Raw genomic sequence first — 14,312 nt, 5'->3', positions numbered from 1 at the left:
AGGGGAACCACTCTCCTGTCAAATTACTGCAGTTACCGTGTCAGAGGATTATTGCATGAATGACGCATAATGTACTTGGGAAATCCTGTCCTGTCTTTCTAAAAATGATCAAAGTAATCAACAGTGTCACTACGACAAAATGAAAGATTTTTAACAAATTATGTGTGATTCAAACCTATGCTTTTTCATTGGCTTCCCTGAAATAATGTCTGAAGCCTGGAAGAGCTGGGTTTGTGTTTTCGACATGTCAAGTAGATGTTGCTTTCAGCTCCTTGTACGAAAATCCAGTTTCCAATGGTTTCTTATTAAGTTAAAATGGCAGCATCGTTACCTTTTGTATTAATGCAGACATTCTAATGGGTTTTGATTTTTGACATGCACTTTAAGTGCCCGATTAATCACAGCAGACTGGCCCATGGTATCTACAGGCTCTTAAAAAGTTTTAAAATGTCTTAAATTTCAAAAACAAGGTCTTAAATTCTCTGAAATATTGTTTTGTAGGTTGTAATTTATTTTAAATGGCTCTTAATTTTTACTTTGTTTATGTAAAGCTGCCCAATCGATCAACACGTATCCAATTATCAACAATTTTTTAGCAAAACTATATTCATAATTAATATTATAGCAGTCTGTTTTGCATGCTATTAGTTTGTAAAGAGTTTTGTAGGTTATGTTTGATAAAAATGTATGTGTAAAAATAGGCTCTGCTTGTTTTTACACATTTTTTAAAATATGTGGCTTAGAAATGACTAAAAAGAATTCGTTTTTTGATGTGGCAAGTACATTTTTTACTGCTGGGCCTTTAAAATAAAGCGTATAGCTCTGTATATATCTGAAAACTCAATCTTCAAGGTCTTAAAAAGGTCTTAAAAAGTCTAACATTTGACTTGGTGAAACCTGCAGAAACCCTTGGGCCATCTGGCCAATCAGAACAAAGGAGACGTTCGAAAAAGGCGGTTTTTTTAGAGATTATATTCTTAAACTAATCCTTTCAGGCACTGTGGGTTCTTTTGGTGCTGTAATTCTGCAATACAGTGATTAAATGACTATAAATCAACTGTTTATTTGAATATAAATGTATGTGAAGCAAAAAAAAATCAAAATAGAGTTACTTTAAAGACTTTCACCTCCAAAGTGTTTTATTTTTACAGACTACTTCAATAGACCCCTGTTATTAAGTTGGAGCCGCTGTGATAGCAAGCCCATAACTGTCTTTCATGGCCCTTATCTGGGTGGTTTTGCTGATAATGGTGCTCTTATTTACACTTGAATGGCATAAAATTCCTGTAGTGAAATATTACGCCGCGCAGACCAGGGACTTGAGCAATGGAGACAGTTCATTGTTGGAGGCCCAGATATACATTACAAACCCTTTTTTGCATTAAAAGCATTGAAGGAAATTGAGCTCTAGCATTTCACCTTCTCCTTTTGTGGCCATATTTGAAAATGACTCTGCTTTGTGACAAATTGTGTGCCTGAAAAATTTGTTTAAAGCACTTGATGAAATACCGGCCACTAATTCATGGTTTGTTGGCATTTGCAGAAAGCCGAGACCACAGGGGAGAAAAGACCTAGAGGAAGACCCAGGAAATGGGTGAGTTTGTTTATATTAGTCGCATATAACTAGGCACATCCATTGAAGTACGAGGCCAGTTACCTTTCAAAGCTGTCCACGTTTTTTTATCATTTTATAATTCCTTTCTATTAGGTTTTGTGAAATATTTCTTATACTTTTAAATTAATTCATTGATCAAACAACAGAAAATTTAAGTAGAACTTGTATTCATGACAAATTGGCCTTTATGTCTTAGATTGATATTTATATCCAGTGATATAAGTGTAACATCACATGAATTTAAACAGTTTTATTTACAGGCAGTTGAAGGAAAGCATATTGCTGTGAATTTAAATGAAAACTTTTTACAATTAAATTAAAAGTTATGTTTTTTATTCATTCAAAAACACATTTTAGCTTATTTTTTCCATTTTAGTATTCCATTTCTACTATATTTAGGAAAGGCTCATATTAAACTCACTTTTTTTACTTTTATTATAGATTGTTTATTTAATATACTTTTATTATTTATTATTATTTTATATTATTATTTAATAATATATCCAAAAAAGTAAGTTGTCGCATTACTTTGTTACTTTTTATGGTAAGTAATGTGTTATGTTACGTTTGAGTTACTTTTGCGTTACTGAGGCTTGATCTGTTTCATAACTTGCAGGATTTCTTTTTAAATGAAGGAGCTCTGCAATTAACAATGCAATGTATAGCCTACACCTTCATTTACCTTAAAAAACACATAAAAAAATATTAATGTAGGATAATCTTATCTGAATATGACTTTCTGATCCTTGTGCTATATGCCATATAAACTGATTAATGAAAGTGTAAAGCACTTGTGTGTGTGCGTGTGTGTGCTTGTTACTTTTGTACTTTTTGTATGTATTGGTGACGTAAATCATTGTCTGTTGAAACAATCCCCTTTTCCCTTTCTTTGATCCATTCAGAATAATGAGAATATTTCCACTGCACAAATGTAAGGCTCTGCCATCTAAGTTTCTGTCTGTTCCTACATTTTCTCATTGAGTGTGTGATTCAGTGTGACTACGTTCATTTTAATTCAGCTATATGTTTTTTATAAGCTAATTACTTAAACAAAGAAATTAACCCACATGACATTTTTGAAAAAGTAACTCAAGTATTATTACTCAGTTTTTAAAAGTAATGCATTACTTTACTCGTTATTTAGACAAGTAATAATATTATATAACTTGCATTACTTGTAATGCATTACCCCAACACTATAATATTTATATATATATATATATATATATATATATATATATATATATATATATATATATATATATATATATATATATATATATATATATATATATATATATATCATAGTGTTGGGGTAATATATATATAAATATCAAGCACTTTTTCACATTACTTTGTGTGTGTGTCTTTGTGTGGTAAATTTAATATCTTGCTTATGTAAATTTTATCTACAGACAAAAAGGTATATAAATATACTTGTGGGTAGAAACTTCTACATAAAGTTTCATTTTTGCTTTTTTATATTCATTTTTTTTATTAACTATTGTAAATAAATTATATACCAGGTATTGGTCAGATATATGTGACATTGAATGACAATAATAACCTATAGGTGCATTATATTGCACCAAAGTTATTTGAAACATAAAAAAATACACTATACTTGTATATAAATTCACTTACTTAAATCTAATTAAGGCAGACAACAAATTTAATTTATTATGGGAGTTTTAATGGAGACACTATTAAATTGAAATAATAAGAGATATTACCAACATGTAAAAGGATGGTGGAAATTGTGCAGTTTTTTTGCGCTCAGTATGCATGAACGATTCCTCCGTTATCCTGAAGTTTTCAGTGTTTATTAGCCTGCCAGTGACACGTTTGATTGATAACCGGAGGGGTAAAGCTGCAGGCAGTTAAAAGTGCCACCAGGATGACTGTGTGGAGATATGGGGAGAATGAACCCTTTGTGGCAAGCTGACTCTGTGTCCTTATGGATTTTTCTCAGGCAGACAGGAAAAGCAAAGCATTCCGAGGCCCCTGGACACACACACACACACACACACACACACACACCACCTTGAAAAATCTAAAAGTTTGCCAGATCTTAACTCACTATATGCATTTACAAAAGTGATGGGACACTATTGATATATGGTGTGCAAATATTTAAAATTCAGTTTGGATTTTAGTGTGACGCAGTTGCATGGATTCTTATATATAGCAGAGATGGCAGGAGGGCTTAAATGATTTGTTCAATACAGAAATGAGTACATTTGTATTGGAGGAAAACATGACCCATCTGACTCTATCATCCAGGAATGTGATTCGAGTCACATGTTAGCCGAGCGTTTCCAAAAACAGCCTTTACCTCCAGGTCTCGGCTGAGCCCCTATAGCTAACATGCTAAAGTTCAGCATTGACTCACTGCATTGGAGAGCAACGTTTCAAATGTATTAGACACATTGATTCAGATATTACACGCAGACCGTTTAGTGTTTCGTTGTAAGTTTTATTTGAACAATTTCTGTTGAACTGAAAGAGCCGCACTTAGACTCAATTCTCAAATGGGGTCTTATGTTAGTTTAACATGTATGTTGTGAAATTGTGTATGTTAGTAATGAAGCAACAAACGCATGGAAACTGCTGAGTGTATACTCACCGGCCACTTTATTAGGTATACCTGTACAACTGCTCGTTAACGCTAATTTCTAATCAGCCAATCAGATGGCAGCAACTTAATGCATTCAGACATGTAGAGATGGTCAAGACGATCTGCTGCAATTCAAACCGAGCATCAGAATGGAGAAGATAGGTGACTTAAGTGACATTAAACGTGGCATAGGTGTTGGACTGGTCTGAGTCAGTCAGAAACTGCTGATCTACTGGGATTTTCACACACAACTATCTCTAGGATTTACAGAGAATGATCCGAACAAGAGAAAATATGCAGTGAGTGGTAGTTCTGTGGGTGCAAATGCCTTGTTGATGCCAGAGGTCAGAGAAGAGAATGGCCAGACTGGTTCCAGCTGATAGAACAGCAACAGTAACTCAAATGACCACTCGTTACAACTGAGGTATGCAGAAGTGCATCTCTGAATGTTCAAGACGTCGAACCTTGAGGCAGATGGTCTACAGCAGCAGAAGACCACACCGGATGCCACTCCTGTCTGCTAAGAGCAGGAAACGAACCAAAATTGGACAATAGAAGACTGAAAAAAATGTTGCCTGGTCTAATGAGTCTCAATTTCTGCTGCGACATTCAGATGGTAGGGTCAACAACATGAAAGCTGGGATCCATCCTGCCTAGTATCAACGATTTAGGGCGGTGGTGGTGGTGTGATGGTGTCGGGGATATTTTCTTGGCACACTTTTGGCCCATTAGTACCAATTGAGCATTGTGTCAACCCCACAGCCTATCTGAGTATTGTTGCTGACCATGTCCATCTCATTTTGACCAGTGTACCCATCTTCTGATGGCTGCTTCCAGCGTGATATAGCACCATGTCAAAGCGCGAATCATCTCAGACTGCTTTTTTAAACATAACAATGAGTTCACTGTACTCAAATGGCCTCCACAGTCACCAGATATCAATCCAATAGAACACCTTTGGGATGTGCTGGAACGGGAGATTCACATCATGGATGTGCAGCCGACAAATCTGCAGCAACTGCATGATGCTATCTTGTCAATATGACCCAAAATCTCTGAGGAATATGTCCAGTACCTTCATGAATATATGCCACAAAGGATTAAGGCAAAAGGAGATCCAACCTGGTACTAGTAAGGTGTACCTAATAAAGTGGCCGGTGAGTGTAAGTGTTTAATAATAAGGTCAAAAAGATTTTTTTTGCTGTAGTAGTTTGATATTTTCAGCAACATTTAATACTTTCTTATGCAAAATTAGCAAATTGCCTTCTAGGCTTTTTTCGTTTTACCAAATACCAGGGTTAAAGTTGACCCAGAAGTGTCTGTTTGAATGAGCCCGTGACTCTTTGGACTGAACTGATAAAGTTTACATTTATTGCGCTGTTTCCTTTGTACTGATGCCCAAAGGTGCAATCGGCTACTCTTTCATGATGGCTGCGTGATGCAGATACACGCTCGCACACGCATGCATGCATACAAACACACACTCCCACTCACTCACACACACTTGATCCACCCACACATTGATGTCAGTTAGCCTTAAACAAATAGATAATGAAGTGATACGCTTTGTAGATGCAAAGTAAACTTTGTAAAAGGTTGTTCTCACACAGCTGCAGAAAAAAAGCAAATCGTTAGTTTTTTTAAGAAATTCAATACTATGAAATGAACGGCACTTTTGTTTAAAATGATTGTTTGTGATGTTTAGATATTCACAAGTGCTAGAGCAATGTGTTGGTTGCAGAGGAAATGAAATATGACCGACAAAATTAGAACAAAAATTAGCTTTGGGATATCTTTCATATATCTTTCATTTTTAGATGCTTTCAAATGCTTAAACCCTGCAAAATAATTGTTTGCCTTTGTGATTGAAGTGCATGCTAACAAACTAAAACATTATGGGTCAAAGGTTAACTAGACTCAAGCAAGGGCAGGAGTTTGTTAGTGAGTGAGAGATTTTTCTCATGGAAGGGTCATAAATTTGACTATCAGGAGAAACAGACAGGCCTAGTCTTTTAAACACTTTCCAGGCTTCAACAATAATGATTTATTTTTTATTGGATTATTTAAATTATTTACATTTTTTAAATACTTTTTAGTCATTAAATTAAATTATTATTATTTATTTTGTCATTTTTTAATATAAATTAGAATTATAAAAGCAGTTTTGTAGACTAAAAATGTATGACTGAAACTATTCTAGGCATTTATGCACATTTTTCTTAAAACTAGGGGATTTATAATGTATATAGGTGATATTCACCTGCATGGCCCACGCCACACTTTAAGCTAGACTTTACTGTAGTGATGTATGGATGAAAGGGATGGTAAGAACAGTGGGATGAAGGGGAGTAAGAGGATGACTGGTAAACAGGTGGGTAAGTTGATCAGGCGTCCTATTATGCCCAGAGACTCAGAGTGGGGGTACTGTCTCTGTTGGCAGAGTGATTGGACCCCCCCAGTTCAATTTACGTGTAGGTGTGAAGAGGGTTATAGGATTGTGAATGGGAAGCGAGGAAATGGAGAGAGGGAGGGTGGGTTCAAAGAACGAGAAGAACAGTGCTAGAGGGACGGTCTTCCTTAAATATGTTTAAGGGAGTAGGTGATTGGTTAAGGAGACAAAGTGAGGCGTGGTTCTGCCGCTGAACTTTTATTAACAAGTTAACTCCATTAGATGTCTCGTTTTGGAGTGTTTCACGAATGTTAAAACAGTAAGAACTTCGTAATATTTGTAATATTGTTATTGTTATTCGGTACCGCATTTGATTTGTATATTTTTTGATAATATTTAACATACATGATGTTTCATATGTTAACTAAAGTTTACGTCTATGTATGGGTAAACAACCGGGAAAGAAGGTAAAAAGATGGAAGGGGCTTGATGGTTGACAGTCTTTTGGTCAATCTTTGAAACCATATTTAAAATGAAGCTTAAAAAAGCGTAAATAGTTTTTAAATTTGTATTTTGATTTTTGTTGTGTCCTGACAAACGAAAAGTAAACTATTACATTGCTAGTTTGTGGTTTTACACGTCCAAATCTTTCTGCCGAGTACCTATGGAAATGGCAGAAAGCTGGAAGGAATAGATGGACGTTATAACAAAATTTAATTGACATACAGGACAAAGAAGCAAAGAAAGCAGTTAAAATGTAAGTGAGGTGTCTACTTTACTGTTTCAAATACATTTTGTGACAATAAAATATGAAAATATCAGAGTGAAATCGTTTCCCATGGCCATTCTGTGTATATATTTATGTTAAAGTGCAACAACACTGACCATAAGGCATCTAATTAATAGAAATATTTCTTTTTAATTATAAAAAAATCTATATGATTTCATTTATTTATTCATTTTCTTTCAGCTTAGTCCCTTATTTATCTGGGGTCGCCACAGTGGAATGAACCGCCAACTATTTCAGCACTTGTTTTACACAGCAGATGTCCTACCAGCTACTGGGAAACACTGTTACACTCTCACATTCACACTCATACTGTACACTATGGCCAAGTTACCCAATTCACTTACACCTCATGTCTTTGGACTGGGGGGAAACCGGAGCATCCAGAGGAAACCCACGCAAACACAGAGAGAACATGCAAACTCCACACAGAAATGCCAACGGGACTCAAATAAGCTAACAGCTGAGCCACCTTGCCGCCATAAGATACTATACAAAATGTTTTGTGTTATATTTTAAATTATCATTTTTATAATCCACTGTAAACCATGACAGAAATGTATAATCGCCATTAGATTGCTTTCATTTCGTTGTATTCAACATATTTGTTGAACCACTCTTTTATTATTTTGATTCTTGAAATCCCCTACTTGTCTTTAACCAAAATACATGGTCAAGCTTTTTTTTTTTCTTTTTCTTTTTACCCTAATACATTCAATTGGTATGAGTGTTACAAGCTGGAGTGAATCCGGAGGCATATTCATCAGGCTGTAGTCATACTACAAACATCCTGAACGTGGAGTGGGCATAGTGGTATGACATCCTGTGAATAAGTCCGAGAGGAACTTCTAGCCAAGTGCATGAGTGATACTGACTCAGAGATGGAAAGCTGTGAGTGATAGTGCTCCAACCCGAACATTAGAGCATCCAAAAAAAGAGTCTCCAGATGTGTGCCAAGACTTTTGAGTTCAGCCAATGGAGTGTGAGGCAGAAAACCAACATTTTTTTTGTCTTCCTGTCTCCTTTTTTATGAATGGGCAATGGGAAACGTGTGCGTCTGCAGTGCGCCATCCTCTTGTATGGGTCATTGTGTGTGGGTTATGATCTGTTTAGCATGTCACAGATGAATTGACATGGCCGAGAGGCTGCGCGGCGGTCTCCGCATATACAGGGTGGACTTGACAAGAGCTTTGCCATTCCTCTTCTGGATAAACAAGTCGGTTTTCTTCATTCAGCTACTGCTCGCCCTCCTGGAACTAATTATAGCATATCCTTTTTGGCTACAAGGGGCCGCTGGAATGTTTTCCTTTGTCCCCCTCCCCCAACTTAGTTCCTACCCCCCACTAAATGGTTAATAGTGGAAGGTGGCGTTTGGCTAGGAGAAGAGAGAAAATTGGTTTAATCACGTCCATTCCACCGGAGACATTTAAGACACTCGCCAAGACTTGGCCAAGACCGGATCATCCATCTAGGACATTCGTCAGATTCACCATGACCCCTGCTGAGATGGCTGCAGTGAGCATCATTCTTGCAGACAGGAAATCTATCAGTCAGAGGATGTAGAAAGGTTTGGGATTCTTAAAATAACGTTGTGCAGGTGGCACAGCTGCTACGAGAGGATACTAGTCTGCTGCTGCTGCTGCAAAAAAAAAACCTTTCTCTATAATGGTAATAAGAATAAAGATGTTAGGAATATTTCTACAAAAGAACCTGCCACACATCAGTGAGAACGTTTACATGGACACCAACTAAGACAATACTCTGAGTAAGAGTCTACCATGTAATCAGCGGGTTTTGATTACCATAATCAGACTAAAGCCATAATTAAACTAACACAAATCGAATTAAGACGAATCAAATTGTATTTGATTGTATTATCCGATTCAATTCGTGGATTCGATTGCAGTACAGACAAGCAGGGGCACTACTGACCACCACGAGCTCTCTGACAACCTTTCACGGATTAAAGTGAAGAGCAGGTGTGGGGAGGGATAGGTTTGTTGGAGTTGCAGGCGAAAGTAAGGGGGTGGGGGGTTGCAGACGAAAGTGAAGAGTCGCAGGGTTGGGAGGTAGGTGGGTTGTTGGGTGGTTGCGTTGAGTCACAGACGGAAGTCAAGACTGGGTGGGTTTGCATGTGTCGTAGGCCACTTATAATATCTCCGGGGGCCCCCAAAATGCGTGGGCCCTTAGATTCGTCCTAACATCCCCCCCTAGCAGCGCCCCTGCAGACAAGTAAACACCTTAATCAAAGTCTTACTATTTTGTAGTTTTTTTTTCACTACACTTTGCGACAGGATGCACACACGGCAGTTGTCAGGAGTTTGTCGACAAACTTATGAGAATAACTTCAAGTAAGAGAACGTTATTGGTGTGCATTGGAAACAATGACTATGCTCTCATCCAGTATCTCAGCGTTTGTCGTAGGGATATGAATGAAACATTAGTGAATGAAATAGCATAAGTGGCCTGTTACTTCAGAATTTGTATCTAGCATACTCGGTTTGCATTCATAGTGTGAGAAAATAACTGCTGTTCAACTTGTTGCAAAATTAAAAACAACTGCAAAATCTGATCTAAAATCAAAATCAAATATGGTGCCATAAAGAATACAAACTGTTGTTGCGTGACATGGCGGAGAAAACTAGCACGGAATGATGACGTAATGATGTTAATCAAACTATGTAGTATAACTGTTAAACAGGCACATGAATGAACATTCAAAAAGCGATTAATGTAAACATCTCAATCATATTATCCTCTTATTAAGATTAAGGTAAATAATTATATTACTTATGTCCATGTAAACGCAGCTAGTGTCTACACAGAGAAGTTCACATTGTATGTTATTTGTTTGGAGGTTAGAGTCAAGGCAATGTGTATACTGCAACCAAAATAAAATCCCGATTTTTTTATTTTATTTATTTATTTTTTTTGACGTAGGTCTGCATCTCAAATGACTTCAGTGTATATGACTGGACATCTATAAGTATAAATAACAAATATTTTAGAGTAGAATTGAACTGCATATATCAGTGTTTGCTTAGCTCCTTTTGATATTTATAAATCAGGCTGACAGGAAGTCCTGCCATAGGGGGCATTCAGCAGATCCCTGCACCAGGAGAAATGTTATCTGCTAGATTTGTTTCAGCAGCCAAAAGACTGATTTATTGCCCCCCTCTTCCTTTTCCGGGTGTTCCTCCTGCACAGGTGCGGAGATGGACCAAGTCTGCTGTGCCAAGCGGACAAGCCGCACTGTGTTGTGGAGGTGGGGGTGCATTGGAACGGACTATCTCTGTCCTCAAACAGCTAACATTATTCAGTTGTGAACTGCAGTTCCCTTTCATTCTGCCAACTGGACTGTGTCCAGCATGTTTACGCATTTTGTTGCTCTGCAAGTGAGACCATGGCAGAGAAGGGGGAAGTTTTTGCCTCCTCTTGTGCTCTCTAGGCCTGCATGATCCTTCAAGTATTATCCAACATGCTTATGCATTTGGTTCCTCTGCAAAAAAAGACCTTAGTGGTAAATAGGAAAGTTGTTGCCTCAACTTGTGTTCTCTCCAGGTCTGCATAACCCCTTTAGGCCTGCACAACTCTCCAAGTGTTAAGGCTGGCAACCAGCATGTTTACGTGTTTGGTTATTTTGCATGCAAGACCATAGTTGAGAAGGGAAGTTCTTACCTCTTTGTACTCTCTATAGGCTTGCACGAGTGTTAAGGCTTACATCCGTTACATCTTGTAACACCATGATAATAATAATAATAATAATTCCTTACATTTATATAGCGCTTTTCTGGTCACTCAAAGCGCTTTACACAATGGGGGGATCACTTCATCCACCACCAGTGTGCAGCATCCACCTGGATGACGCGACGGCAGCCATTTTGCGCCAGACCGCACACCACACACCAGCTGATTGGTGGAGAGCAGACAGTGATGCAGCCAATTGAATATGGGGATGGTTAGGAGGCCATCATGGACAAAGGCCAGTGGGCAGATTTGGCCAGGATGCCAGGGTTAAACCCCTACTCTTTTCGAAGGACATCCTGGGATTTTTAACGACCACAGAGAGTCGGGACCTCGGTTTAACTTACTGAGCAGTAAGGCGTCCCCGTCACTATACTGGGGCATTAGGACCCACACAGCCCGCAGGTTGGGCGCCCCCTGCTGGCCTCACTAACACCACTTCCGGCAGCAACCTAGCTTTCCCATGTGGTCTCCCATCCAGGTACTGACCGGGCGCAGCCCTGCTTAGCTTCAGTGGGCGACCATGTGAGAGTTGCAGAGAGCTAGCTGCCGGCAATGATGAAAAATGAGCAAGGCCTTGCCTCTTTTTGTGCGCTCACTGTGCATGCATGACTCTTTTGTTAAAGTTGATTTCAAGTATGTCAAGACTAAGGTGGAGAAAAATTGGAAGATCATGCTTTCTCCTGTGGTCTTTCCAGGCCTGCATGACCTTTCAAGTGTTAAGTCCCAGAGTCCACCATGTTTACATGATTGATTCCTCTACAAGCAAGTTCATGGTAGAGAAAGGGGAAGTTCTTACCTCTTTTTGTGTTCTCTGTCGACCTGTATGACCTTTCAAGTGTTAAGGCAGACATCCAGCATGTTTATGGGTTTGGTTTTTCTAGAAGCGCATGAATGAATAATTGAATGAACAGATTAGAGACGGTGGGTAGAAAGTTTTCTCTCATCTCATACAAGAATATGTTGCTTTTTGGCTGAAGGATAGACTTTATTGTCAAGGAATTAAAGAATGGTGGAAGAGTGGGGAAGTTCTTGTTCTTCTTGCGCTCACTTCAGACCTGTGTAACTTATCCAAGTCACTTTACTGACAGACGGACTAGTTCAGAGAGTCACCGGAGTACAAAGTGTAATTTAACTAGAACCCAAAATGCAGACTTAATATCTTTAATTGACAAAGGCAAGTGCGCAACAATTGCAACAGATGCCAACAAGGGTTACTTACTGATCCGATAAATATGTTGCTGATGGTCTGTCTGTGCAGTGTAAATTGACCATTAATGCTCTCTTAGCCAACAACTCTGCCTGTTTGTTACCAAGGCAATAAGTGAGAATGCCCACAAAGACAATATATATACTTCACATGGCGGCTTCAAACTGAGAGGTCTGGCCAAGAAGTTGACACTATGATGTCCACCTTATCTTAATCCAAGAATTCCTTTGATATGAAGATTCGTGCTCGCTCTTTCCTTCCCAGGTGGTTCTTTCCACTAATGTTTGTTGGATCACAATGACCTTGCAAGCATTTAAGCAGGTCGCAGTCCAGCTTGTAGCTACTGCCAAATTACGAATTGGGATGTTGTAAACCCAACGCTCGGACTTCAACTCCTACCTCAAGGAAGAGATGAGGAAACGTGAATGAATAAGTGAAGAGGCATGAATGAGTGCAGGACAGGAGACAGTGGGGAGGAAGTTCTCTCTCATCTCACACAAGGATCTGCTGCTTTTGGCTAGAGGACAGACAGTGTTGTCAGGTGGTGAGGAGTGGAATCAGAGCTGAGGGAAATGGGAGGGAGAGTCTGGCAAGGAAGAGGGGAGGCGCTCGTCGTTTCGAGGGAAACAAGGGCTGCGTTTGGGAGTCATCCAACAGTCTCGATCTGGTGGGGAGGCTCGGAAAACCCTTAACTGCTGCCAAAGTGTGAAAAGGTTTTTTTTTGGTCCCCCCCCCCCTTCCCTTCCTTAATGTGTCCATGTGTGAGGCAGGAGGAGAGTATTGTGATGGGAATTTGGTGTCAAACATCAAAACGTTTTTATAGCCTTCGCAACCCTCCTGGGCAAAATATTGAACTTAACCTCCTGGGTGTTTTTAGGCTGGAGACTCGGCAGTCAGCTGAGGTTCTGTCCTGAGTCAGTGGCTTGGCCTATACTCTGCCTGTCAGACGGTTTTTATTCTTAGCATTTCCTATTCCACACTAAATAGACTCAAATAGTAAGATGCTGTCAGCTGTATTTAAACTTGTAAACAAACCCAAATGTTTGTTTAGACATGGTGAGACTCCGCAGTGAGTCAGATGGGTGTCTACATGGGCTACTACTTTAAAAGTCAACATTAAAAACTGACCCCGTTTACTTTCTTAAGACTTGTTGTTCATGAATGATTCATCAAGGCGCTTCATTCAAAACAAGTTATTCAGTCAGGATTGAATAACTTTACTAGACTTTCCATGTGATTCACCTTGACTTATGTAATGTCATTGCCATAAGTAATTTCTGTAATTTAAGGACACTTCATACAATAGTTGCTATTAGAAATTATAATATTCATAGAGTTGGAGAAACATGGATTTTTGTTGTATGTGTTTTTATTTTTACCTTTTTTAGCATCCGACAACTGTTAATAGTGATCCTTTACCCCAATTGAAACTTTTCTTATGCCTTAGTTAACCCTTAAAGAGTCATAGTATTACCTTAAGGTATATTAATGATGCTTAATTTACCACTTATGTGTCATTACACAGAGTGTTTAATGCCCCTCAAAACTGGCTGGAATAATTCCATTTGGCTTGTATGTTGCATTGGGTTATTCCACAGAATTTTGAACAAGCACAGTGCAGCCTTAAACTCAGGTGTGTACTGTAAATATGCCTGTGGGTACCAACATGCACTTTTTTTTTTTTTAATATAATTACATTTTGAGAGTGTTGAGACACAATTTTCTAGTCCTCACATTTTAAAACAAACTATTTTTCCGAAATCTACCATTTAAACTTTTAATACCCAGTTTTCATTCAGCCAAATCCTGATGGAAAACTCACATTGTGCCATTTGTTTTAACCTTTTGACGGTTTAGTTCCACTTGGAAATAGCTTTGAAATTGGAAATGCAATTTCATAGATTCCCAGTATGAGAATTAAGCAGGTGTTGTGCATTGAAACAAACTTGG

The 14,312-nt window shown here is 38.4% G+C and overlaps 2 protein-coding genes across 12 annotated transcripts in view; both read left to right on the top strand.

Moving 5' to 3' along the window:
* Nucleotides 1-14,312, top strand: part of msrb3 (methionine sulfoxide reductase B3) — a 113,416-nt gene that overhangs the window by 61,970 nt on the left and 37,134 nt on the right. The window lies entirely within an intron of this gene.
* Nucleotides 1-14,312, top strand: part of hmga2 (high mobility group AT-hook 2) — a 44,787-nt gene that overhangs the window by 9,708 nt on the left and 20,767 nt on the right. For both annotated transcript variants that reach the window (XM_087246094.2, NM_212680.2), the window contains exon 3: nt 1,544-1,594. In XM_087246094.2, the coding sequence (XP_087102220.1) occupies nt 1,544-1,594 (51 nt within the window). The remainder of the gene's footprint in view (nt 1-1,543; nt 1,595-14,312) is intronic.

This window comes from Danio rerio, chromosome 4 (genome assembly GCF_052040795.2).
Source record: "Danio rerio strain M-AB ecotype USA chromosome 4, GRCz13ab, whole genome shotgun sequence".
Taxonomy (NCBI): Eukaryota; Metazoa; Chordata; class Actinopteri; order Cypriniformes; family Danionidae; genus Danio; species Danio rerio.
This window is presented reverse-complemented; position numbering and strand designations above follow the sequence as displayed.